The 27,439-nt window shown below is 43.8% G+C and overlaps 2 protein-coding genes across 3 annotated transcripts in view; one reads left to right on the plus strand and one right to left on the minus strand.

Moving 5' to 3' along the window:
• The window catches only part of BRAF (B-Raf proto-oncogene, serine/threonine kinase), an 81,353-nt gene extending 65,774 nt beyond the window's left edge, over positions 1 to 15,579 (plus strand). For both annotated transcript variants that reach the window (XM_075429017.1, XM_075429016.1), the window contains 7 exons: positions 1,885 to 2,061; positions 3,554 to 3,600; positions 4,159 to 4,277; positions 5,022 to 5,153; positions 7,809 to 7,943; positions 8,747 to 8,900; positions 15,312 to 15,579. In XM_075429017.1, coding sequence (XP_075285132.1) covers positions 1,885 to 2,061; positions 3,554 to 3,600; positions 4,159 to 4,277; positions 5,022 to 5,153; positions 7,809 to 7,943; positions 8,747 to 8,900; positions 15,312 to 15,334 — 787 coding nt within the window. In that variant the 3' untranslated portion in view covers positions 15,335 to 15,579. The remainder of the gene's footprint in view (positions 1 to 1,884; positions 2,062 to 3,553; positions 3,601 to 4,158; positions 4,278 to 5,021; positions 5,154 to 7,808; positions 7,944 to 8,746; positions 8,901 to 15,311) is intronic.
• Positions 15,580 to 24,053: 8,474 nt separating this feature from the next.
• NDUFB2 (NADH:ubiquinone oxidoreductase subunit B2) lies at positions 24,054 to 25,282 on the minus strand. The gene is made up of 4 exons (XM_075429018.1): positions 25,154 to 25,282; positions 24,933 to 25,077; positions 24,763 to 24,858; positions 24,054 to 24,133 (listed from the first exon to the last, which is right to left on the minus strand). The coding sequence occupies exons 1-3, from the start codon at positions 25,222 to 25,224 to the stop codon at positions 24,784 to 24,786; spliced, it is 291 nt and encodes a 96-aa protein (XP_075285133.1). The 5' UTR covers positions 25,225 to 25,282; the 3' UTR covers positions 24,054 to 24,133; positions 24,763 to 24,783.
• Between the last annotated feature and the right edge of the window lie 2,157 nt (positions 25,283 to 27,439).

Raw genomic sequence — 27,439 nt, forward strand, 5'->3', positions numbered from 1 at the left:
TTGAGTTTTTTTTAAATGTGTTTCTCAGAAAGTCACTTCTTGATTTCCTTTTCTCATCTCTACTGCTTCTACTTTTGTAGAGCAAGTATTTGTCTTGGGTTCAGCTCTTAAAAAAGGATCTACCAACATGATACAATAGAATATTTATTGGGGAAGACCATTAACATCCAAGTACAATCTTGAAGCAGTCTCGAGCATAATCCTGTTTTAAGAAACGAAATAGAAAGAAGGTTTTTGCCTCTGGAAAACTGATGTGTTGATCTGCGCACCTGTGCTGGAGGAGCATCCCCAATAAGCTACAATGCTGAAAAGGGGATGGTTAGCCTTTTACCCTAGGAAATGTTAGTTCTGAAAACTCTAAGCCTGTAGTTGTGGAAGTAGAGGCTTTCTGGGGTATGCTCCTTTGAATATCTCTGTATATTTTTGACATACCTGCTCAGGAGAGCTTACTGATATCAAAAATCTGCCTAGTCCAGATTTCTACTGGCAGTCCTGTAGCTGGAGTCCAGCCTTTGTCTGTTGTTGATCGTTTCAGCACTTACACAGTGAGTTGTCCTGTCCTTTGACCCAGGCAAGCCAGATTTACCTATAGTTGTGCCTTTTCCATTATGCTTCATCATTACTTTATTAGCTCTGAGGTAGGATTTGCAAGAAACCGCTTATTTTTTGTTCACTCAGCGGTTACTTTCAGCGTCACTTGGCAAATCCTTGAACCTGAAAAAGGCACAGTCAAGTAGTGTAGAACTGTCCTAGTTGGCATTGCTGAGAGGTCAAAGGGGTTCACGCTCTAGGCAACCATGTTACTTTTTTAATATAAGAAAACATAAAAAGCTCTGCTGTCTTTTCAGCAGCATCATAGATTTAAGAAGCTACCACAGGTTATAAGCTTGGTTTGTCAGGTTTCATCAGGAGCGAACTGACTGCCTTCGGTACCGAGCTGTGTTGGAAGATTGCCTTTATTTTTCCTCAGTCCCTGGGAAAGCTAGGAAATACTCCAGGGTTCTTAGGTGTCTCATCTTTCTAATATCTCATTGGTATGTTTGGAGGTGTCTAGTTCTTCATGTCCATTTGATGACAGTACAAATGTGATTGACTTTTCCTGGAGGGTGAGGAGAATCTTTCAGATTTCACTGTGTATCAGTAGATTCTTTCAGGCCTTGAATGCACTGGGATATCTACTGAGATAACCCTCTCTGCATTGTTTGTTGTGAAGTTTTTCTGTCTGGAGTCACTCAGTCTTTGAAATAGGGTTGATTTAATCTGGCCAGATATCTGTGGTGAACTCCAGTCTCTCCAAGTGCTGTTTGGGAACAAGTTCATATTGTAACCTCAGTGAGGTACAGATTTCATACTGTTTCCATCCTTTCTTGTACACTGACTCCAGAGAGTACAAAATTCTTGTCAAATAAAGCACTAAGAAAAAAATGAAGCCTTCTCAAGAAAGTGTGTTGATGGTTTCTGAATGAAAGAGTTTTGTCCTTCCTGGAAGCCTCTGAGACTGGAATTTCATTTTGGGTGTCCTCATTATGGACAACAACATCTCATAGCTGCACTGGTGTTACACAGAAGCAGACTTGCGAACTGTCACTGTCCCATGGGGACCTAGTGGTAACGGCATCTTCTGAGCAGTCCTATGCAAAAGCAAGAGGAAGCAATGCTTACCCCAGGATAGCTGTTCCATGTCATTATGATAAGAAAGACTAACTTCTGGAATAAGTCATTAAACTGAATCTAGCAGCTAATATATCGTAGTAAAAGTTGAGATTGACCCAACAACTTCTGTTTGGAAATGTGTATTTAGACTGTGATAGATCTGCCTGGGGTTTTCATGATTTCCTGATCTGCCTGATTTCCTCCTGATTATTATTTTTTTTTTTTAACCAGGAAAACACGACATGTGAATATCCTGCTTTTCATGGGTTATTCAACAAAACCCCAGTTGGCTATTGTTACACAATGGTGTGAGGGGTCCAGCTTATATCACCATCTACACATCATTGAGACCAAATTTGAAATGATCAAACTAATTGATATTGCACGACAGACTGCACAAGGCATGGAGTAAGTAGCGTGTTATTTGTTTGCAAACAAATGCTGGGGCACTGTTTACTTATCCCCTTCACAGTCTGACTGGCATTGGCATATAAGGCCAGCTATCTGCTCACTCTGCCAAGCCAGGGTCCTGCCTTGATGATCCGAGCCTTTGGTGTTTATTGTTTTGATCAGTAAAACAGACTTTGTGGGTTTTTTTTGAATGTAGGGAGATTCAAATCATCGAGGAAATACAGTCTTAGGTAACGAATAATTACACTGTAGTTAAATTTTCAGTCTTGTGAGCTAAGGTCTCTGTTCCAGGCTTTACGATCTTCGTGGTGTAGATAGTCTTATGCTAGGAGATAAAACATAGTTTAAAACAAACAACACCCTGTGAACGAAAGGACAGAATCCTGTAACATAATGCAGAAGGCAGACAGCCCTGTTAGCAAAAAGAATTGATTTTTTTTTTTCTCCTTATAAGTGTTGTAGCTCTCTAAATAATAGATTTCAGCATTTAAAGAAAACGCAGCCTATTTTGTTCAAAGGACTGTAAGTAATCCTTAGTCCCATGGGGAGCAATTGAGCGAGTTAGAATTTACAAAGTTAGCCCAATATTGTGTGTCAAAATCAGAACGCTGATGTAAGATCAAGAGAAATCGCACTCCAGTTGGAAAACCACTACAATGATTGCAGTTAATTGTGCCATTTTTCTACTAAGTATTCTATTACATTTTCAGTCAAGAGGTGCGGAGGTGTTTGCAGCAACCAGCCTCGGCCTTCTGCTAGCCTGCTCATCTCCCCAGGCTCCCTCTGTGTAGGTAGTGGAGGTGCAGAAGCTGCTTGATGAGCGCGATTCAAAGCGGGGACATAAATTGGGGCTTTTCCAGCTGGTTTGTGCCGATCTCATTGACTAAACAAAGAGCCGTGGGAGACGAGTTGCCCGGTTTAGGCTGTATCGATGCTGTGGGACAAGTACACGCCTCTGTGATCCCCGCAATCTATTTATCCAGTCTGCGATCAGGGGATCTTCTTTCCAGTGCCATACTGAAAAGCGGCCAGCATACTTGAGTACAAACGGAGACTGGGAAGCACGTTTAGCTTCCGCAGTTCAGAAACACCTTGCCTAAAGCTGTGACTGGCTCGCAGTTGTCTTGACAGTCACCGTTAAGGCTGGGAGGCAGAACCTTCATGACTGAATGGCATATCAAGAACTACTGAAATTCTTTTATTCTGAATATTGAGTTAGAACTGAAAAGCAGATGTTGGTGCATAATTATTATTTCATTCTTCGGTAGCATCAGGTTTGAGCTGGAAATCTAAGCTGCATTTTATTTTTGTGTGTTTTTTTCCTGTGACTGTTGCAGGAACTGTCATGGATTAACTGAAGTTTTAGCACCTTGATAAATATGTGCAGTTTGAATAACTACAGAATTTGTGTTTCAGAAATGCAGTGAATTTGAGTTGTTGATTAGTGAAACATCATCTAACCCACCTAATCTATAATGTTCCTTTTCAGTTATTTGCATGCCAAGTCAATCATCCACAGAGACCTCAAGAGTAATAGTATCCTTTCCCAGAGATGTGATTGTGGAACGTGACAGCGTTCCTGGGTTGTTTTTTTTTTCTGCCAGAAATGAACTTACTGATGTAAAAAGCTGTTGCTGCGTGAATATTTGCTGAGCTGATATTTCATGGAGAAGGGGTAATAGCACTAGCAGCAAGGCGACGAATACTTTCTATGTCTATTGATGCGATTGCAATAGGTAGCAAATTTTGTGATACCACAACAAAGATTTTTTTGCATCATTTGTTTTTTATGTGTAACGAAAGATTACACCAGTTCACTCATGGAACATTTTCAGCGTCTCGTACTTGGCATTTCAAGGAAGCCACCTGGGCCGTGGTCTGTTCAGCGCTGGCCCAGTCATGGCTTGTGTAACCCCTGAGTACCCTAATTCACCACGCTGGCTGCTTAGAACCTTTACTGTATGAACACCTTCCTCAGTGGTGGTGGATGGTTAAAGCCATTATGCCGAATGTTCCAAATCTGTAGCTGTTTATTGTTCTTGTAGGGCAGGACCAGTACCGCTTGTGTGTTTTCCCTTAACGTTTCCCCCTTAGATATTTTTCTTCATGAAGACCTCACAGTAAAAATAGGTGACTTCGGTCTAGCTACAGTGAAATCACGATGGAGTGGATCCCATCAGTTTGAACAGTTGTCTGGGTCTATTCTATGGATGGTAAGCAAGGGTGAAGCGTTGGGTTTGTTTCAACAAATTTACCTGCCTTTGGCCGAAGTTTCTAAGACTATTCCTCCAGCACACTGACGTACAGAAGCTTTCTTAAGCTGGAAAAGACAAGCAGTAATACACAGCGTACTAAATGGGCGCTTTTCAGTGCTTTAAGTATATACTTCCAGTAGTCAGCAAAAAACACTTAAGTGTCTTCATCCTGTGTTCTGAGGTTTCAACTGAGATTAAAATGGTGGCTAAGGAAACAGGGTGCGATTAATTCAGAGTTTAGGAGAAGGTTTTAAAAGCCATGAAAAGTGTCCTGCAAAGGAGCAGAGGAGCTAGCTCAGCCAAAAGTAACGCGCTCTGAAGTCTTAAGGATTCAAGCATGGTTACTCTGAAGATGTGATACAACTTGCTTAAGTCTTTGTAGGAAGTGTAGTTATGACCTCCTGTGCAACTCAGTTTTCTGTTTCTCCCTGAAGAAACTGAGGGCTCTGTTAATTGGCATTATTTTCAGTGTTGTTTGGAATTCTAGTTTCAAAATAGCTTCTCGGCCTGTTTTATCATAGAGGAATAAAGAGATCACCAAGCTAAACAGAACCAATGGATTCTGAGTTTGATGTCAACATCCTCTCTATATTAGGACCCAGGAGCTTCTGACAGGAAGAGTGGGCCTGGCACCTCTTACACTATGTGAGGTGCAGCCTGCCATGGTGAAATAAAAACGAATTCTTTCCTTTTGTGGTACAGGCACCGGAAGTTATTAGGATGCAAGATAAAAACCCGTACAGCTTTCAGTCGGATGTGTATGCATTCGGGATAGTTCTTTATGAACTGATGACTGGACAGTTGCCATACTCAAACATCAACAACAGGGACCAGGTAAGGGAAGGGAGGGGATTGACGTCAGTCAGCTGTGGCCTGAAACGGAGAGTGCATGTTCTGATGTTTTGTGTGTGTTTCTGATGCTGATGTTATGAGATGACATTTCTACATTTTCTAGATCTGCCTCAGCCACGTAGCTGAGGTAACTTCTCTTGAGGTTTTTTTTTTTGTTCTTTTTTTACTTCAAGTAGAGATTTTCAGCTTCTGAGCTGGTTGCCAGGATACTTATTAGGGAGACAACAGGTTACTTAATAGTAATCTAGTTTAGAATAGTTCTGCAAAGGTGAAATGATGTTCAGTTATTCCTCTCCCCCACCGCCCTTGCACTGGGTAATAGTTCAGCAATAGGACTGACAAAATGGAACAGCAATCATCTTGCTGAATGTTTTATATTCATTTCAATCTTGAGAAATGCATGCACCATCTAATTGAATTTCAGGATATCAACATTTCTCAGGTCCTGCTTGATGGAGTACATGACTTTCCAGAGTGTGTGAATCCTGTAAGAAGATTACTTAATTGTGAACAAATATTCCTTAAGTCTAATGACACCACACGCCTGTAATATATCTCCACAGGACAGACAGGTTTGCGAAGGCATATCTGATTCATTATTTCTCTCTCTGATCCAAAAATAGTATCTGTGCACCAAGATCTTTGGTGCACAGTCTTATTCCAAGTCTGGGTGGTGATGTATTTATGTTGTTTCTGTGTCCGCATCCCTTGTTTTTTCACTGTCAGTACTTGAGAATTGCAACCATAGCAACGTGCATCTGAATGCCATTTTATAAGGCTGCTTCCATATTCGTCAGAACACTTCATCCCAATTCATCAAATTTGGAGTGACTCGGGTTTTTTTATATATATAATTATTTTTATTTTTAATTGTTTTTGCCTTCTGAAAGAAGGGAAGTATCCAGATTCCTGGCCAGATGGATGCAGTGTTCTAAAAGCAGTATTTGGGCATTGTTACGTTTTCACCTGTTGAGATGTGAAAGATGAACCCAGTGATGCGAGTGCTGACAATTGAGTGCTGAAACAATTTTTAAATTGCAAGTGAAGCCAACATGTAAAATGTGATCTAATGTCTTGAGTTTTGTCTCTCCCAGTCTATTGTCTGAAAAGACATAAATATTGCTCACTCTCTGTTAGTGCATCTACATCAGCTCCTATGACACAGCTGAGATTCTTAGTTAGCAAAGCGTCGTTCTTGTTATACCTCAGGCTGTTTCTCTCACCTTAACAGATTTTTCTAGACAGACTAGGGCTGTTCTTGTAGTGATACTCTCTTTTTCTGTAGCTAAAATAAGTTTAATCCCCGTATTATTTGTAAAGAGAGTATCGGAGACATAAATAATAATGAATTTTGAATAATTTCAACTTAAGTGGTGTAGTTATTTAGAAAAGAGTAACTTCTAGTTGATGTTAAGTCTTATTGCAGCAGAGGTAAGGAACAGGGTAGACAAGTCTTTACTATGAAATGCTGCTCTGGCACATGGGGATTTCTAAAGAAACCATGTGGGAGTTTTATACTCTTTCTTGATGCCAGCACAAATGCAACTGAATCAGAAAGTTGAAAAAGGACCGGGATTGTCTTAGTGTAAATATCATGTATAGCTTGCTTCAGATGTGGGGTTTTTTCTGCTGGTTTTTGTTGTTTGGTTGTTTTTTTTTTTGCCAGCATCAAGAGATGAAATAGTTAAACTTCATTAAATATAAGGTATGATACACCTGCTGGGTCCCTCTGAGTATTCAGAAAAGGTAGTGATTATCTGCTGCAGCCTGAATGGATCTCTGATTAGCTCGTTTGAAAGCGCTTTTTACTGTCAGCGCAACTGCAGTACTCAAACCACACTGCATTTGACCTTAGCTTGACATGATGATGTTTGGTATTTTTTTTTATATATGCAAGAGAACATTAACCATATTTATGCTTTGCTTTCTTGCTTGCTATTAGTTTACTTTGGTTTATGCTGAAGTTCTGTGCTTAGGTGAAATATAAGCCTTCCATGTTAGAGGAATTATCGTAAAAATACAAAGCCTGTCTATCTCTTCTTGGGCAGGGAAGAGGCAGTTTCTCGTTTTCTTTTGTGTTTTTTGGGGGCTGGGGAAGTTGGTCAGATGTCAGGAATAAGCTTTTGTGGTGGAAAAGTATGTGAAGGAATTTACTCTCGAAAGGTAAGGGGTTTTAATATCTGAAGTCCATGTGTTTCTTAAAATACCTTTCAGTGTGAACTTGCTGTTGACTTATAATATAAAACAGAATATTTATTTTTACAGGATATATATTTTTAGGCATTCTGTTCCTGCCACAGAGTTGCTTATTCTTGGTTTTATAACAGTTTTTGACACCGGAGAACCATTCCTTAGATGGTTATTGCTATAAATGGTAACCATTTACTAGTGTTCGTTTCACAGAAATCTCTCTGAGGAGGAGGAGGAGGAGGAAAAATCTAATTTTTTCTCTGTACTGAAGAGGTTAGCAAGCATTACTCTAAGAAGCCTGGCAATTTTAATACTAGATAATGTTTCCTGGGAGCAGAAAACTTGCTGCTGGGACTAAAACGGTCTAGCAAAATGTTCATCCTTTGTTGCTGTTTGTTTTATGGACTCATCTTCCTCCCCCTTCATCTTTTCTCCCCTTAAATAAAGATAATTTTTATGGTGGGACGAGGATACCTATCTCCAGACCTCAGCAAAGTACGGAGCAACTGTCCAAAAGCTATGAAGAGACTAATGGCAGAATGCTTAAAAAAGAAGAGAGATGAGAGACCCCTTTTTCCACAGGTCAGAAACGTTCCTCTCTAGTTCTCAGTAGACTTTACAATTCAAATATTAAAAATAAAAATCAGTTACAAACTCACTGGCCAGTTCAAAATTTTTTTGATAAGTGCTATAGCACGACACTTCAAAAGGCGGGTATTAAAATGACTTGTGCAGTTGGAAGAGCATTTATGTGTTGGAGAAAGTTTCAACTGGGAGACAAGTAAAAATTAATAATTGCAATTAGACACACAAGTTAGAACTTGCTGTGTATGTTCTCAGAAATCTTTAAACCCTCTCCTTGTTCTGCCCCAAGCGTTAGGAAGGGAAACTGATAGTTTTGTCACAAAACTTGATTTTCATCAAGCCTGCTGAGGAAGGTTTGGATTCTAAAAGCTTGCGGGGCGGAACTTTATGTTTTTGTTCTGAATGTAACCAAAGCGTTTTCAAAAAACGAGGAGCTCCGCCTGCTGGCTTTATAGACTGCTGCCAGCACGGCCGGGCTTCTTTGCAGCGGTGACGGGTCTGGGCGCTGGTGCAGAAACAAGCAGGCAAATAAAAGGCAACTACATTCATGATGCTTACAGAGGGAAATCAGTGTGCCCTTTTAAAGGGGTATATGAGACAGTTTCTTCCCAAAATGTCCTTTTCAGCTTTTTGAGGATATAAACGTTAGAGTGCAATGCAGTAGTCTATTTTTAAAAGTTTCTGGTTAAGATTCTGCATAAATATTTTTCTGTAGTTAATTGATGTTCTGCCTTTGGCTTTAAGAGACTGTCACCATTTTGGAACAACAGATCTGATCACTTATTTTCTGCTTGTTTTAGATTCTTGCCTCCATTGAGCTTCTGGCCCGGTCATTGCCAAAAATTCACCGCAGTGCATCTGAGCCCTCGTTAAACCGGGCTGGCTTCCAGACAGAGGATTTTAGTCTATATGCTTGTGCTTCTCCAAAAACACCCATCCAAGCAGGGGGATACGGTGGGTTTCCAGTACACTGAAAAGAAATGTGAAAGCTTGTGTCTGTGTGTCTGTGTGCTGGTGTGTTCCTGTGCGTGCAACACACCTCTACGGTCTCAGTTCCTGCCAGCTATGTTTTTAAGGTTTACTGAGGAATGAAGACTCCCTTCCTAGCACTGGGCGTTGAATGTCCAAAGCACAAAGTCTGTGGTGGTAAGGAATGCCCTGGGAACAGCTGGCGCAAGAAGAATTTTAAGGTCACATGAGAGAAGTGGGAAAAGTCACTTCAAAACAAGCAAAAATCCTCATAAGGTCACTGGGTGTCATTTTTGCTTGTCTGTGTCATTTTTACCTAGCTTATTGATTGGGTTTAATTACTCAGGAGTGCATTTGATTTTAATCTACTCAAGCTATGGTGGTTGTTTTTTTTACCTCAGTTGAGGTTGTTATATTTGAGCAGTAAGCTTTATATTCCTCAGTAATGCTACTCATGTGGAAAACAACTGGAAAAATAAGCTTAGCTTCAAGGCTGAGCCCAGTCAAAAGTCCTGGTGGTCAGTAGAAGTGATCAGATACAACACCGAATCCGAAGAAAGACCTTAGTGACGTGCGACTCTGATTTTTGAAAGCTGAAGTTTAAAATAGTGCTGTTTAGAGAACATCTCTTCCTGCAGAGGAGTGGCGGTGTGGGGGTTTGTTTTTTTTATGTTTTATTTTTGCCTAAATACTCTTGACCTGCTACAGTTTGGACCATCTCAAAATATTCTATTACAATTCAACACAGAAGGAATTCTGAATCTGCTTTTGCTGAACTGCAAGAATATTACTGGTAATGGTGCCTGTATCCTGCAATTAGCATGGATTTCAAAATTAAAAAAGCATTTTAGATCTGAAGCATAACCAAATGCTTTAAGAGAAAAAGACTGCTAACACCTATAATATGAAAAGTGGATTTGAAAAAGGAGTTGTTTTCATGGAAATCAGTATTACACCGTGAATTCTGTGAAGATGAAATGTTTTAATTATTTTAATATTGCTAAGAATACCACTGAATGTGCTTCTGTTCAGTAATGAGTTGTTTTTTTCACTTACATATAAAAGCTGCTAGTTTGGCTAGAAATGAATCAGTTAGACTAGGTATCTAACTGAGAAAGCCAGACACCTTACCAAGATCCTGTCAGCTCACTTCTAAGACTGTATTTTTCTCTGGAACAGGTGAATCAGAAAAGTGGTTCAGGTTATATCAGTCTTTGGTGTCAGATACGAAAACAGTAATGTTATTGACTGTATTCTTGCATATTTTGAAATTAGTTATGTGGGTTTGTTTGTTTTTAAACTGCGAAGCTATTGATTTTCACAAATTCTTCTGCATTGGAAACAAGCTATTGCTGCTCTTAGGACTTCAAGGGCCAGGAGTGTTCTTAATGGCTTCTGATTTGCATACTTATAGGGAAGTTTGCATGTTGCTAGCAATAGGTTTTTGAAATAGATCAGGAACTCAAAGAAGGTTTTCTTTTCTGCTGTCTGGCAACTGAGCTTTTTGAAACAGGAGGCAGAGTGAGAGAGCTTGAAAAGAGGTAGGCAATTTCTACATTTTCTGGCTGGATTCCTGTAGTCTTTTTGGCTTCTGCTGTTGGAACAGTTTGGGAACTAACTTCTCTCATTTTGTTAGTCAAGAAAATCCAGCTGTTGACATCTATCTCTATGGAAATAGTTATGGGGGACAAAAGTTGTTACTGTTTTAGAAAATCGGATTTCCATCTTTCTGGTAGCTTCACCTCATTTTGGCAGGCTTATCTTAAAATGAAAACAGGATTTAAGTGGGGTTTTTTTCCCCTCTTTTTTTTTTTTTTTTATTCTAGACAGTGAGGAGGAATGCTTCTTAAGCCTTGGGGTATGTCGTTCAGTACAGGCTACAATGCCCATCTCAGTAAGAGCAAGAGGATACTGCTGGGTCTCCTGCAGAATCTCAGAATGCTCCATCCCGGGCAGAAAAGCCTTAACCACGTGGAGAGTTACGGCGAGTGCAGAACTATCATCACTGCCCTGCCCAGGCTTTCTCTTTCCCAGGTCTGCCAGATCAGTTCAAACAAGTTATTCCCTGGAGTAGCATTACCCTCCTTGTTGTTAAGGTTGTTCTTTTGTGCTGTAGAAGTGACAGTTGTAGGGGGAAAAAAAGTGTTGCCATCCTTAGAAACATTTGGCCCCGTTTCCTGCTGTGTGGTCAGCACCTTAGAATTCTTCCTCTGTCGCCTGTTCTAGCACGTCGAGCACGGTTTGGGATCCATGGCCATAGCGTGAGCTTAGCTTCTCACTAAACATTTTGTGAAGGCTAAAAGGGTTTTGTGGATCATTAACTTTATCTGACATAAAGGCCTTTAGGGGTTTAACTCCTGTAGCTTGTAATTGCTGCTTCAACGAGATCTGGGAACGTATGTAGAATGAAAATGTCTAATTACACCTGTGGATTTGGGTAGGTGTTCTCAAAGATGCAATGTGGCTATGTTGTTTAGAAACAGATACCTGTCAGTCCTGAAAACAGGTCTGTAGGATCCCGGGCTTTGTGTGAGGTTCCTTTTTTCTTTTACTTCCCTGCGTCTCAGTATAGAAACAAAATCTGTCTTGGTACCTTCTGGAAGGACCAGATCCTTATAAATGCTGCTGTATATTCTTTGGAAGATACTAATTATCCACATCAGTGTATGTTCCAAGTTTTTATTTAGCCAGTGGATGGTATCCATACTAGAAGATCAGCTCAGGATCCAACAGAAAACTGCCTCTTTGTCATACTTCTGTCTGTGTCTGTGAGTATAATCCAGGCAAGGTGTTGGAATTTAGTGTTTCCCTTTGACAAGTCAGTTACTTTCTACTTCAGTAGACAAGGCTGGCACGGGCCTGGAAGGGAAGCATTCTTCTCCTTACGACTCTGTTGAGAAACATGTCATCTACCCCAGGATAGGGAGTACAGTTAAGATGTGTGTATGCCTTAGTAACCTCATGAATCCATATAACATAAATTTGTGACAGTAGAGATTGGTAGCTGCATCTTAAATCCTTCCAGGAATCGGGGGCAGCAGGTCCGCTCAGAACATGCCCTTATAATATATTGTTTGGACACAACATGAAAGAAGTGGATCACCTTTTTAGTACAGATTTTTTGAAAGTGTACATTTAAAATAGTTTCCACTTGCTTCGCACGTGATGAGCGTGGAAAGACTGTAGTGACTAACATGAAAGGGCGCTCTAAGAAGTGTACATTTTCAAATGCTGTCCATCCTTTGGAAAGGAATTTCTTTGTTACCAATCAAAGCAAGTATCTAAAGTTCTGCTTGGTAGAAGGCACATCAGATGTCTGGCTCGCAATGAATAAAAATGTCTGTTGTTTTTTTCACATCCCAAATCGCTAAATACGTGGTTTCATAACTTCACAGTAAACTGATCTCATTTGGAGCAGCCATGGCCCAACTCCTTACCCTTGCACTGGCAGATGCTCTCCAATTCCATGAGTCTGTTCCGTACAGTTGAGTAGGTTCCCCCCACCACCAACAAAGCAGCTTTCCAAAAACCAGTTAGAAAACTCTCCTTGCCCACCAGCCTGAGCCAGCATTTGCTAGGTCAGCTCTGTGAGCCATCTTGCCTGAGGGCCAGATGGTGTCAGGGTGGCACAACGGGCAGGTCACTGCTCTGCGGCTCAGGTCCAGAGGGAGAGTAGGACTGCAGTAGTCACAGTTTAGATTAACATTGGCCGTTACAGAATGGCATCCAAAGACTTAGCAGGGCAGGGCTGGGATGATCCTGTTCCTGCAGGACAGGGCAGATCAGGGCAAACTACTAAAGCTGTCTTCATTTCGTTCGTTCATTGCTCTCTGGCAAGACCTTCCTGTCCTGCTAGAAAACAGTGAATTCACCGTACAGGTTCCTTCATTTGTCTGTATACATCGAAGTCTCAGGAAGAGGTTGCCTGTGTTCCCTCTCCTGCAGATGGGGCTTCTCTCAGAAAATCAAAGAACCAGCTACAGGTATTTCGCATCGTCAGAACAGAAAGGGTGACATGAAGCGTTTTAGCTGCTCCTCAGAAAGTCCTGTCGACACCTAGCAGGATGGAGGATTGCTGTGTGTGGACAGGTACCGCCATCTACCTTCCTCATCTAGGAAAAGCTGTTACTGGTAACCGCATTTGATACATATTCAGTTGACATAATGCTGTTATTAGATGAACATGTTACCTATTTTGGTCTCCTATTGGTCTGAGAACAGATTAGCACCTCAAGTTTGAAAGGGGAGATTTAGCATTAGTTTGTCAAAATAAGTCTTATCTAAGGTTTTATTTAAATGGAAGAAAAGTCTGAAAATCACCTTTTTATAGCTACCATTCTATCTGAAATGCTTCTTGATTTCTGATCCTGTTTTTCCATTGCCCTTTCCCAATTAATCATACATCTTTTAACTTCTGAAATCCCTGTATGACTACTAAAAGCTGAATTATTACCAGAAATGGGCAGAAGGACAAGATGAGTAATGAGGGAGCAATCTCTTGTTTATAAATTGATCTTTAATCAGCAGTTTAGGAAAGCAGACTGAAAAATAAATTAAGTAAAGCATGTTTTGAAAGTGTAGCTAAGCATGAATGTCATTCTTAAAAATTAGCCTCACAGGCAATACTTGATGACTTTTTTGTCCTTCTCTTAAAAGAAAAAAAGGCGGGGGAGTACAAAAATCGAGATGTTTCTACAAGATACTGTGAAGAGAGTTGGGAGATTGGTGAAATGAGCCAGAGAGAAGCAAGGAAAACTATCAAATATTCGGAGTACTTGAGAGCAAGGATTTTACCTGTTGACAGAACTAGTAAAACAGGCAATTAGACCCATTGTGAAGCTTTTATTCTTTTATTGTTGTAACTTAAAACTACCACCACAGTCTATCAAGACACGTAGAGCTTGAGGTCTGTCATAGCCCCCTGTGCCATCTGCCCTTACTTTAGATCCTGGGTGCACTCCCTTCTCATTTCCTAGGACGCACAGAGTCCTCTCTCCTCTCTCCCTGCTTTCTCCACGTTCCCTTAGATCAGCCACATCGGCTGTTGCGACCAGGCCCTGTAGATGCCCTTTCTTCCCCCTCCCTCTGCAGACTCCGAATCATTTTCTTGGTTTCCTTCTTGACAGAGGAAGACATTTCATGCAATTAATGCTATCAGTCTAAAATTCTGTTTGCAGGGATGTTTCTGCTTTGTTTCCTATATTCAGAAGAAGAATATGAAGACAAACCAAAACCAACAAAACACTTGCTCTTGAAAGGATGGAAGGACACCAAGACAGGGAGCAATTGTTTGGATGTAATGGTGTTCACATGCTCCCGTTGAACAGAACAAAAGGTCTCTTCTGTCTGCTTATCAGTCCTTCATTTTTAGGAGAGCTCCAAGGAGTGCTCTCAAGGAACTAACCCAAAATTTGTGTAGAGCCCAACAATGGGAAGTTACATGTACGTTTCTTTTCGTCTTGCTCCAGAGTCCATTTGGTTAAGCATAGTTGGACAATCCTCCCTAAAAATCCTGCAGAATACAATTTATGGGTGGCAGGGAGATTTTTTTTGGCTAAAGTGCAAGATTAGAAGGATGAGCATCTTAGTTTTCGCTTGTATTGAGTTCTCTGGCAAACTTCTTGAGACCTTTGGGCAGTGATTTTACTCTGTGCCATAGTTTCCTCATCTCCCAGATGGGACTACCAGTCTATCTTGCGGCATGCAGCAGAATTTCAGGAGATCATTGCATCTGAAATCAATTATTGTTTATTCAGTAGTTCTGAAGAAAACGCAGGGTTGCTTTATTTGTCATGCTCCCTATTAGCGAGGCCTAATTTCTGGTCTGGGAGTAAGTAGACAATCTTACCATTCTTATTTTTCTCACAGTAGGTTGCTATATTCGTTTCTAAATCAGATTCTAGCATTCTTTAACACTGGTTTAATATTCAGGCACTTTACTGTATATAGTCTTTAAAGGTTAACGAGTATGTCAAGTAGTTCTTTGTTATTAAATCAGTTTTACAGCAGAATAGAAATTAGTTTGCGGTCTGACGCATTTATTGCTGTTGTTGCTTCTCAGGAGGATATATGTGCAATAGGGAGTTTAAAGTGAAATTAAACTGACGCATTTTATTTTCAAATGCATGATGAATTAGACTGTGCTTGAACTTTTAGACCTCTGTGCTGGGATGAGTGGGTACAGCTTGCTTTCAAGAAATTCTTTTTCGGTAAAATAAGCTGGGTCTGTATTCAATGTTCTTTCGCTGTGTATTCTTTTGTGCTTTAATTTTAACAGTTTGCATTTTTTAACATCTTTAATATTCAGCCCAATGTTTGACTAGTCTGGAGAAAATCTCTGACCGCCTAGTAACTGAAATCGCCTATTGAAACCAAGCTCTTGTCCTCCCTCTACAGGAGAATTTGCAGCGTTCAAGTAGCCACAGCACCATGGCAGCACCCACTCTGTTATTTAAGTCTTGTGTTCCTACAGTTTCTTAACATCAAAACTCTGTTCTGCTCCGCAAAACCTAAAGTAATTTAGAAAAGATATCCATAAGCTTAAAAGTGGAGCAGAATGGAACTGCCAGTCCAACACAATGGGAAAAAGTACCTTTTTGGGAGCCAGAATCCTCTGCTGCCAGTGTTTCTCCTTCAGCCCACACCACCGCGTGCATTCGGAGACCCGCAGTGGCTGCCTGTGCCGTTGGCATCATTCCCAGGAGAGAGGAGAGGGCGCTCGTGGTTTGACTGTGGTGCTCGGGCGTGAGGGCATGGAACTGCTGCTGCGACTTAGGAGACTTGCTTTGGACGGTCTGCCGGTCGGCTTTCTCCTGCTAACAACGTACCATCAGAGGCTGAATATCTGATGAGTGCGAATTTAAAAGAATCATCCTCTGTTCTGACCTTTTTTTTTTTTTTTCCCTCCCCCGGTGTACTCACTGATTTACGGACAATGCAGTATCCCCTTTTCACTGTATTACGATGTCAAACGCCTAAGTCTGTCTATAATACTGGGTTTTAGTTGAGTAAAATGAAAATTGTGGGGTGGCGGGAGCTGGAGAAGATGTTACTGTAAAGGCGAGGAGGTTAATCTGAAGGAAAAGGGGATGCTGCTGCACCTTTATTCAGATTTACTTTATCACTTTTTCAAAAACCAAACAACTACCAACCTTAACCTTTTTCGTTTTCCAGTATTTCCTTGGTGTGTGCATATACGACATCTTTGAGAAGGATTAGGTAGATCCTTCTTTTGTTGGTCCAGCAACAAACTGAAGCTTAAAAAAAAAAAAAAAAAAAAGTAGAGAGATTGAGAGATTGTCCTCTTTTAATTTTTTCTTTTGTATCATATGATACAATGTATTTATCAAAGATGCTACCCCAGCATCTGAAGTCTGTAGAATTCCTGATACAGACGGTGAATGGTGTATGTACCTACTTTAAAAGTTTTATTTTAAATGAGGGTGCAGGTTAATGCCAGGTACCTTACCAATATCTAATGTTTTCATAAATGGGGAGAAAAGTTCTCAGGTTGAACTGAATACAAATACAAAACCCCCTAGAATTAGACATTCCGAAAATTATGTTTTGGTACTTTCAAGAGCTTTTTTTAAAGGATTTTTATCCTGTTAACTAAACGTCCTCTGACGAGTGTGTGTGTAAATGTGGAGCATCTTGTCCTAATGGCAATTTGTTAGATCGAAACAAAACGGTACTTGCTGGATCCACGCTGACTACTCCTCCTCTCCTTGCTTTCTTCCCTGTCATCTCTTCCCTGCCTTTCCCTTTTCGTACACTTTGCAAACTAGGATGAAGGTGGCGGTATCTCTATTAGAGTGCTTCGTTTTCCTGTCCTCCTGTCCTGGTTTTCAAATGGTTGGTAGCTTTTTGACAAGTTACCCAGTCAGGGAAGAAACAACTCGTAAAGTTCTGCACATCATTTACCTCTAGTAGAATACCTTGTGATGTGATCTGTTTGCGGAGTTCTCTGGTATGTGGTATTACATGTAAATTATTTGTACAGAGGCACGTCAGACCACATTCGAAAGAAATTCAAGCTCAGACAGAAGCTTTCAGAATTCGGTTCGTCTCTGCCCTGTACCAGCGCAGGTGAGGCAGGAGAACCGACCCCCCCTAGCTGGGAGGTTCTTGCTGGGGGGGTGTAGAGGGGTGTTAAACAAAACCATGAGAAAGAAATGAAGGAGTTAAATGTGTGTGAATGTGGTGTCCGTGCTAAACATGGGTGTATGGGGTGAGGACACTGTCCTTCCCTCCCTCGGAGAGCTGGACCGTTTCTGTCTGCAGAAGGTTGCTCCCAGGTGAAGGGAGAAATGCACATCAGTAGCAGGATGTGCTTTTAAAACCCTGGAGTTCTGCGGTGTTGCTGGGAGTCTGTTGTGTTGTCAGTAAATACTTACTGGGGTTATAGGGACCGGACCAATCTGAAGTGGGAATTATTACTGAAATACTGTGTATTCATATTTATTCCACAAACATTAGCAAGACAGCAATAGTGAATGACTTAATAGTCACTACAAGAATGAAGTTATTCATGTTGGTACATGAATAGAATTGATTTTGTGTACAGGATAAATTTTAAAAACAAAAAAAGAAACAAAAAAAAAAGCACAAATTTTTTCTTGTCTGCTGTGGGTCTTCAGATGCTGTAAGTTGTTGGGTTTGGTTTTTTTTTTCCTCTTTATTGAGATTGGCAGGAATTTAAATAGTAGCAATAGCCACTTTCCAGTGTGGAGAAGCTAATGAGCGAGCGGTGTGTGCAGAGGGGTGAAATCAGAGTGCTCCCCAGTGAGCGTCGGAGGCCAGATACCGAAGAGGTGGAAGGAGCCTGGGCCGGCGCGGTCAGCAGGCAGCCAAGGGCATGTGCAACAGACTCCGAGAGGGTGAAGCAGTCGCTGCTCGTTCTCCTTCCACCCCACGCGTTGCTCCAACCCCTGTATGGGCTGATTTGTACGTGCATACTGGAAATTAATATTCTCTCAAAAGAAACTGTTATCGCAGCAAGTATGTACAGGTGGTTCAACAGTCATTTGTTTCACAGAGCTTGCTAAAAGCCCCTTCCGCGGGGTCGTGCTGGCAGGAGACTGTCTGCTAAAATAGACCAGTTAGGAATTTCATTCTGTCTTTGCTTAAAATGAACTTACTTCTGTGAAGATTCATTACCCATTAGTCTACAGTATGCTTCTTGAGCCCATAGGAAGAGCACAAGGAAAATTGCTATCCTTGTCCATGCAAAGCACTTTACAAGTAATACGTGATCTTTGGGGTTTTTTTATTGGGGTTTGTTTGTTTGTAGTTTTGTTTTTCTGTTTTTTTATTGTTTGTTTTTTTTTTTCCCTGAGGAATGTGCAAGTTGTTTGGCTGCTGTTTAGAGAAGTTCTTTCAGGATGCATTTCTACTGGTTTTCACATTTGTTTCCTTCCTTCCTTCCTTCCGGATAGCTGTAGTGATGCGTGTTTGTCTGTGAGAGGTCCCATGTAATACTCATGCAAAGCTTGGGAAGAAATTTGGTTTGTAAATAATCGGAATTTTTTTTTTTTTACCTTTTCCTTCTGTTTTTCTGGATGTCTTGCATGCCATCAGAATCAGTCCTAAAGGTGCCCTGTAGATGTTTAGGGAATGGGGAGGTAAGAGTAGACAAGAACCGAGTGCCCTGTATAGCAGTGGGATGAAGGAATTAAACTGAAATGGCCAAGAACATTCATGTCCATGACACCACATTTCTTCAGCTTCTCTGTGGTGCCCCAGCCACAAGCACATGCCGTCGCATGGAGATGTTAGTACGTGTTTCGTGTGCGTGTGCTGGGACCAACATCTAGGCGGTCATACTGTTTTTAGCTCTGCAGTATCTAGCATCTGATACTAAATTCACAGCTACCAGTACCCAGTCCCAAGCATTCACGTCTTCCATCAGCCACACGTGCACCTTCCCCTCTGCCTTTCCTCCTCCACGTGGTGAGAAGAGGCCTGTTGTCTGTTACATCTTCCCTGGCAGGACCTGATTGTTTCCTGTGGCGTGTTTGCTGGAACTGAGCATTGTAGTGGAGCTGAAACCAAACGGTATGAGCACAGAGGCCTGCTTATTTTGAAAGTCATTTCTGCGCGAATGAAGTCCCACATGACCCCAGATACAATTAGCCCGGTCATTTTTTTTTCACTAAACTCCTGTAGGTCATTAAATGAATCCACTTCTGCTTTTTATGCTTATCTAAAATCATCTTTTCTTGTACTTGAATGCTGTAGCAGCTGATGATGATGCAGAATGTTTGAGGCCAAATATTGCCGTCGTATCATGGCCTCTCAACATCACCTGGATTCCTACGTGCTCATAAGAGGCAGAATTTGGCCCTCATGATCTAAAATGAATGAAATGCTGACAGTTAAGTACCATGGCTTTCCACAAATACCCAAACCGGGGGGTCTGGGGGGCGGAATATACTGAAGATCACGCATAAATAGGTTTGCTTCTGTGTTTGGTGATGTAAATGCATCCAGCGTTTTACAGAATGTCTGGGGAAGCTAGATCCCCAGAAACCTCACAGGCAGGTACAAGTTGAAGCTTAGATAGCTAGAGGGGCTAGATTTAGGGAAGAAGCATGTGGACATTTCACACTTTAGCTGCCTATAGATTTCATTCCCTTCTTGACTGTGAGTGCAGCACGTGTAGCACAAACTGTTCATAGTACTGTAGACAGCGTGTCTTCTGTCTGCTGAAAAAAGTATCACCGGTAGCACAGTGCGACAGGCCAAGCTTCTAGGTACAGTCACGTTCAGTGAAAAAGCAGTTGCGCGAGTGGGCCGTTACGCGTCGCGGTGAAGGTGCCGGCTGTTCCAGCTTTCTGTTACGCATTTTACACGGAAGTTCATGAAACGAATTTTGTGTTTACGGCAGCCGTGTCAATATGCGTTTGCACTTCGCGTGTGTTTTGGCATGCATTTTAAATACCTTTCTTCGTTGCTTCATTACTTTGTACCTAGTGAATAAAATTAGCGGAAGAGCAGAGCGAAGTTGTTACAACCTTTTCTTTGCATTTAAGTTCAAGGATGCTAACACAGAAGCTACTGAGTCAGCACCGTGACAACAGCAAGTAACTGTGAAACTGTGGAAGGAGGAAACTTTAAAAACGGCAGAATATCGAGTATACCGAGAGCAAATTCGGATGAAAACTAGCGTATTGTCTTTTCTTGAGAAGAGAGCTACCCAGACCCTGTCTGTTAAAGGGTTTACGTAGGGATCCCCCAAAACAGTCTTTGCAGTTTGCCAAACGATCATGTGCCTTTGCAACCTTATAAAGTACAACAGAATGTAAACCAGGTGCTTTGTAACTAGAGCAGTGGCTTTGGTTTACTTCCGATGCAGTAGTTTTGTATATAGCTATTACTATAGATGGGTAGTTCGGAGGTGGTAAACTTCTGTAAAGGAGGGCAGAGAGCATTCCCCAAATCACCTGTGGTCATGTCAAAGCTAGGAATTGAAGGATACCTAACTCAGTTACAGCAAACCTGCTGCTTGAAATCTGCTCTGTCAGAAGTTAAATGAGATTCATCAAGCAAGCTCTCCTCCCCCTCCAAAGACTCAAAGATCTTGTTAAAGAAAGGCTATAGGAAGCTCCGAAGAGGCCCAAAGTTACACTGTCGTAGCATCGGGGAATGACACAGTAGGTGAAAGATGAGCGCTAGGTGAGGAGAAACGGATGGCTAGTACGCATGTAATCGTAGTCCACGCGTGTCAGACCATCCAGTTAATTCCCTGGTGCAGAAAGTGCAATTAATTTTGTTTTCTGGAATATCAGCAGGTTTCCTTAGTTCTTCTTTGGGCCTCTTGCTGTTACTCCTCAGCGATCCCATGCTGTTACTGCACGTTAACCGTGGGAGACGGTCGGTGTTTTGCCAGCTGAGGGACAACCAGGGTGTTTGAATTGGATTTGTTCAAATCTCAAACCAGTTACGTAGACTCCTGGCAGTACCTTCATACCAATGTCATATTTAACCTACTTGTCCATCACAGACAAAGTGATGGGTTTGGGTATTAGCGCTTTTTCAGATCTTTTCCTCCTCTTCTTTGAGGCATAACTGTAAATTACAAAGTTATGTCTAAATGCACAGTTAATATAAAATATCAGACCAGTTGTCATTTGGTTTTGTTTCTTTTAGAAGCCAAGAGTAAAAACATTTTACTAATGTTCCAGGAGCTATCTGGAATCCTTCTGCCTGCTCCAAATTCTGCACTAAAAGTACATATGGGAAGATGGGTATTTTGTCCTTTTTTTCTTTTTTTTTTAAAACAAAATAACAAAGAAACTATTTCCCAAAGAGAAGGGAGCTGATGGGCGCGTTCAGAAACTTCTAAACTGCCTGGGCGTTTGCTTCATCGCATCACAGCAGCAGTGTTTTCCGCTCATCCAGCCTCCTTAAGAGCCAACAGCGGCCTGTCTGGTCGTTCTGTCTAGTTTGTCACGTTTGCAGCAGCTGTACTTTAGAACAAGCCTTGTGTGACACTGACTTTGGAGTGAGTAAACCACAAAAAACAACTATGTTCCCTTTTTTGTTTAGGTTTGGAAACGGTTGGGTTTTGTTTTGATAAACATCATTCTGTGTTGCATTTGTGTATTCACCCTAGTTGAAAACAAAATCTGTCTCTGTGCTTGGGAGTTCAGAGGAACGTTAGGAGAAGAAATGAAGCCCACCATCTGGGCATGAGGGTTGGGTCTAGGGGGCAAAATGGACCAAACTTGGATGTTGGGTTATTTTGGGAAGGTGGGGTGTTCCGAGGGCATAATTTAAATTAACTCTGTCTAAAATAAAATGTAAGTGCAATAAATGTGCTTTTTTTTATTCAAAGCTGTGAACCTTTAGGAAAAAAGAAAAAAAAAAAAAAAAACAAAAAAAAACCACAAAAAAAATCCACAAATGGAAAAAATGCACATCATTCCTTCAACAGCCTTGTGTCCCACCTGCCTCCCCTTCCTCCCCCCTCTCCACACTTCTCCTTGACTGACAGAAACCTGACAGTGGCCAACTTGCATGTGTTGGCAACCCAAATGAACATTGCTTCCGATCTCGTTTGTTGGGATTGGGGAAAGGCCTGTCCCCTGCTTCCTGCCACCCTTGAAATCCCTTTGGGATCCAGCGCTGACCTGTTCTGCTGGCGCGGGGTGGACGCGCGAGCCAGCCCAGCTGTGCCGCGGCCGTCCTGACTGCGAGCACCGTGCTCCTCCTGGCCCTTCGTCCTGCAGCCGCAAATTCCCTCCCCACCTCGCTTCTGCTGCAGCAACGATCTCCCAGGGCTGGGCTGCTGACTTTCTGCTTCAGCAATTGCAAAAGCGCTCAGTCAGCAGCGGCCTCGCTGGATCCCTTTTCCCCTTCGCCCAGAGACACGTGCAGGCTGGCCACTGTTGCCTTCTGTGATGCTGCCTTGTTTGGAAGGAGCTGGTGGAGGCGTCTGTGACCCCTTGTGTGTTACTTGCACGCGCTCTCTCTCTCTTTAACTTGAGCGCGGGCTGCTTTTCCTAGACCAGGAAAGGTGCGTCGCTCTCTTGGGGGGTTTCCACGAGAGCAAACGTTTCGTTAAAGAGTGATGGAAGGTGTAGCACTCAGTAGTTAGACCCTAGGGGGGAGAAAGAGAGGACTGGCTTGTTTAAAGTTTATAGATATACAGATCTATATCCTTTAAACTTGATTATTTTTATATATAGTCCAATGGCATTACCTCGTACTACAGAGGCTTGTTTATGAGAGGCAAAGTATCTAGTAAGGAGAGGAAAGGGAAATTTATATACAGATTTGATTTTTGTTCGTTTGTTCCTCAGTGCAATGAAATGTATGTCCCACCAATTTAAACTCTGTGCTAACACAACATTCCTTTCAGCTGTATTTTTTTTTTTTTGACCACCGGAGAGTTGCAAGGGGCTAATGACTGCAAAGTAGAAGGTCCAGTCTGGTTACTTAAAAAAAACCAATTGTGTTAGTAGATTTCCATAGCTGCTTTTTAAAATTACGATGGAGTAATTGTTTTGAAACTTGTATTTATTTTTTAATTCATAACAAAATGTTTATTTTCAGTTTCCTGTTACATAGGTCATGGCAACTCCCCTTCTTTCCTTCTCAAGTTTCCCCAGTAATTGCCAATACAACTTATTTTTCTTGTTTGTTCCTTCCCCCTTTACTTTTGTTATCCCTTCATTTGTACTTTGGAGTTTTTCTCATGTAAATTTGTACAATGGGAAATATTGTCCAGTTTGGTTAGAGAGCATGGAGACTTAAAACATATTAAAATTTGATAGCTGAATTCAGATTGAAGAAAACTATTTCTGTGTAAAGTTATTTAAAGAACTCTGTATTATATAAAAGGCAAAAAGTTCTATGTACTTGATGTGAATATGAGAATACTGCTATAATAAAGATTGACTGCATGGAAAAGTCTGAAGGAGATTGTTTATCGTGTGATTCACAAGTCCTCATCTCCAGGAGGTTCCAGAGCTGCAGCTGAGGTGGTTTAAGGGGAGTGAAAAATTTACTTTGATGGCACTGCTTTAGAACATAACTTTGGAAAAAGAAAAATAAAGAAAAAAACAACCCCAAAAAAAAAAAACAACCAAAGGGTGCCCAGGGAATAAACCAACTCCCTTCATCTTCCTTATGCTGGACTGCTGCCTCCTTGACTGCTATGCTTAGCCCTCAGGCATTTTTTACCTTTGCAGAGGGTTTAGCTTCACAAGGTTTATTCTGGACTCGAATAATATCCAAAACAGATTCCCCCGCACCCTGGGGAAAGCCTGGCACAAGTTGGTCTGGGTTCTCTTCAGAGTAACTTCCCCTGCTTCTATGGAAACTGTTATTTGGTGACAAGACTTCAGTAAAATGTCTTTGAGCTAGCTTCTCTAGTTCTAACGTGGACAAGTTTTATTTCCCTTTTAGTGCTTATTTGGCAGAGCTTTAATGGTAAGATTCTTACCTACTGTGGATTCATAAAGTTTCGAATCGCTCTCTGAGCATGGATGTATCCCCTTATTTATCGAGGGCAGCGCACTACGTATCGAGCAGATTGCAGCAGCTCATGTGGACTCAAGTACCACACTTCTAAGGCTCTGATGTCCATGCTCCAGAAATCCTGCAGCGCTCAAAAACAATTCAGCTTAGAGGTTGTTTACGCTTAACTTTTATTGAAATAAGGACTGAGGAGCCAAAGCTTTAGTTCCAGGAGCCTCTTTAGTTCCAGGGACCTGCAAGTAACAGAAGAGAATCCTGAGGACCTTTTCACCCGTCCTTCTCCCAGCTCTGAGAGGAGGGGAAGGAACTCCTTGATTGTGCCCGTGCTGCCTTCACCAGCAGTCGAAACTGTTCTTTTCAGAGCCATAATGTGCGCAGCGTAAGAGACTGGGCCATTAAACAGCTAGAAGCAAGCAAAACCCTGGAACCTCTAAGGGGAGAATTGCACAAGTCTCTCCCTGGAGCCAGCCCTCAAGTTTAGGTAATGCTTGGACTACAGAACAGCGTAAAGAAAACTACTTTGAACTGGCAGCAGTTAAGCTACAACTCATGAAGAAAATAAGTTGCTACACTGCCGAAACTAGACCACCCCGGCTTGAGCGTTCAGGTACCCCCGAAAAGCCCGTGTGAAGGCAGTAAACCTGCGCTCCGTGCAACAGAGGCGCCGCACGGTTCCCTTCCGGACCGCACAAACGCGGCCGGGGGCTTCCAGCGGGGCCGGCCCCGGGACCGCGGCGCAGCCGGGAGCTCCGAGGCCCCGCAGCGCGGCCCAGGCCCTGCCTGCGGACCCGGCCACCGCCTCGGCCGCTGCCCAAAGCAAAGCCCAGGCGGGCGGCGGCGCCCGGGGGGCGGCAGGCCTTACCGGTGCGCTGCCGGGAGCCGCCTACTCCGCCTCGTCCGGGGGGATGCCGAGCTCCTCGTCCGTCCAGGCCGAAGGGTCCGGGTAGGGGAAGTGGCCCTGGGAGAGCGGCGCGGTCAGAGCCCGCCCCAGGCCCCGCCGCTGCCCCGCCGCCCGCTCCCCGCCGGGCTCACCAGCACCATGTCCGAGCTGTGCCAGAAGTGCCAGAGGATCCAGAACCACATGAAGCCGCTGAGGAGCTCGCTCCGGATCACCTGCGCCCGCGTCAGCTCCGGGAACTGCCGGTACCGCGGCTGGATGTGCACCCCGCCGCCCGCGCTGCAACGAACGCCCCGCCGCCATCACTCCCCGGCCCGGCGCCCGGCCCGCTCCCCCCCGCCCCGCCCTCACTCACTGCCGCAGCCCGGTCCCGCCGCTCCCGGCTCGCAGCAGCCGCCCCGCCGACCGACCCAGCGACGCCAGCATGACTGCAGCTCCGCCGTCTTCCCCCCCGCCTCACAATGTCACCCCGGGCACCTCCCAACAACAACCGCCGCGATTGGCCCGCCCGGCGCCTACCAACTCCGGCGGCGCAGGGGCCCGTTCCCTGCCTCCCCACTTCAGCACGTGGGAGCGGCGGGACGGCACCAACACACGGAGGGGGGGGTGTGTTTCCAATCCTCGTGAGTTCCAAAAGTTGGCGTCGCTCCTCGGAGGGCGAGGTGCGACCTCCCCAGCCAGACTGGTCATTGCGGACCGCGGGGGAATAAGGCGACATCAGCTGCTCTCCTTTACGGAAGGGGCTAAAGAAATAACGCTCCCCTTCTCCCCCCACCCCCAGGGCGGCGCAGGTGGTCCAGCCCACGGTGCCTGTTTGCGTAGCAACGGGGCACACGCGCGGCGCCGGGCAGCCGCGACTGGGCCTCACGGGTACGGCGGGCCCGGGGCCTCGGGGTGCGGGCGGCCGCGGCCCCGGGCCCCTTTGCAGCGTCACGGCCGACTCTGACGAGGCGGGAGCGGGGAGGGCGCCGGGGGCGAGGCGAGGCCCGGCCGCGCTGCCGGGGGAGGAAGGCAGGGCCGAGCTGCGGGACGCCTCAGCGCAGCCGCACCCGGTGGAGACCCCGCGCCTGTCCCACGGGAGCGAGAGCTGCGCGTCTGGGTGGGCTTTCGGCGCCCGCTCCTTTCTTTCTTCCTCCTTCTGTTTTAACAGGTGTTAAAACGGCGCAGCTGCCTGGTCCAACGCTGGCTCCGCTGCGTTGCTGAAGCAGCGGCAGCCTGGGTTCGGTCCCTGCGGGTTGGGCTCGGCGCGGGTTCTGCCGGTGGCGCGGCCGTGGCCTGGGCAGGCCCAGCCTGTCTGTTCACCGATGCGCTCCCGGAGCCGGGGTCGGGGGACACCTGCCAGCTTCTCGAGGAGAACAGGTTCGGAAGGCAGCCGGTACACGGCGTGTGCCTGCTGGGAGACTCCAATGATCACAAAAGACGCGAGCGAAAAATAATAGAGGAGGCAGCCAGGCAAGCAGGAGGGTCCTTCCAAGCAGTCGGACTCCCCTCTGCTGCTTCTGAAAAGGTACACCGCTGGCGTAGAGGATTAGTGCACGCTGGTTAATTCCTCCTGAATCTTTACTGGATGAAGTTTCGCAAAGTAGGACCAAGGAGGAGTTCCTGTGACCCCCTGGAAGGATAACCTTGTTTTGCCTGGCAGCTTAGGAACAAAGCAGTCTGTGAACACAGATTTTAAAATAGGTTTGGCATCTCTGTAACAGGCTACACCTGATGTTCCGGGCTGGTGTATCCACCCTCCTGATTGTACGTCAGTTGTACCTTAGATCTCTGCTTGTGAGGAAAGAGAGCACTTGACGTAGCCCCCTCAGCAAAAGGCACCATCGCCAACAGCTGGGGTCAAATTCAGGTATATCTTGGTCTCGTTCCAAGAAAGACTTGCCCTGTAAAGTGATTTCACTGAACTTTACAAGACTAGCACTTGAGAAGAGGTGCCTCTGGCAGGTGAAGGTCACAAAGGAAAGAACGAAGCCTTACTTTGATTTTACATTTTCTTCGCGAGGTGACTGTAAAGCTTCGCCTACAGCCAGTGTATCCTGATTCACAGACTTCAATATTGGTTTACTGTTATGCAGGGGTGGTCAACGGTCTTTTAAATAAAGGACAATATCTTCTAAATCTGTTAACATCCCAAACAGCTGACATCCTCAGCTGAAACAGCATAGGTTTTGCATCTCTACCCTGTGGACGTCCTTGCAGTTAAAGGATTTGAAGTTACCTGCTCTTCTGAGTCTCGTAACAGCCTTGATGCATTTTCAGCAACAGTTGATAGGGAATCGTAGCAAGCAATCCAACCACTGTCTTTACTTATTGCACGATTGATGCAGCACAAGTTTATCTTTTTCCATAAAAGCTGAATGCTTTAATATGAGGTTCATAGTTCTGTTGTCGACTCTGCCTACCAGCTCCCTTGCATTTTGTCTTTCTCCCTGCCCATAGTCCCTGGTATATTGTTCCCTGTGTCATTGTTCTCAAACATTTCACATCTTCCATCCTGCTCAGGCCAGGTGGCTTCACCGCCAGCTTTGACCTGCAAAGGCAACTTGGTCTGCCCAGGCTCCATCCCCACCTTCTTCACTCTTCCTTGACTTCAGATCATTTCACCTACTCCTGGCGATGGGAGGGGCAGATGAGCCCCAAC

This window comes from Opisthocomus hoazin, chromosome 8 (genome assembly GCF_030867145.1).
Source record: "Opisthocomus hoazin isolate bOpiHoa1 chromosome 8, bOpiHoa1.hap1, whole genome shotgun sequence".
Classification (NCBI taxonomy): Eukaryota; Metazoa; Chordata; class Aves; order Opisthocomiformes; family Opisthocomidae; genus Opisthocomus; species Opisthocomus hoazin.

Bases quoted from the DNA above. Each gene is read 5' to 3' on its own strand.
- NDUFB2 (XM_075429018.1), bottom strand. From the start codon at position 25,224: ATGCTGGCGTCGCTGGGTCGGTCGGCGGGGCGGCTGCTGCGAGCCGGG. The intron at 25,078-25,153 runs GTGAGTGAGGGC...CGTTCGTTGCAG, and splicing joins GGCGGGACCGGGCTGCGGCA to CGCGGGCGGCGGGGTGCACA. The intron at 24,859-24,932 runs GTGAGCCCGGCG...CCGCTCTCCCAG, and splicing joins ACAGCTCGGACATGGTGCTG to GGCCACTTCCCCTACCCGGA.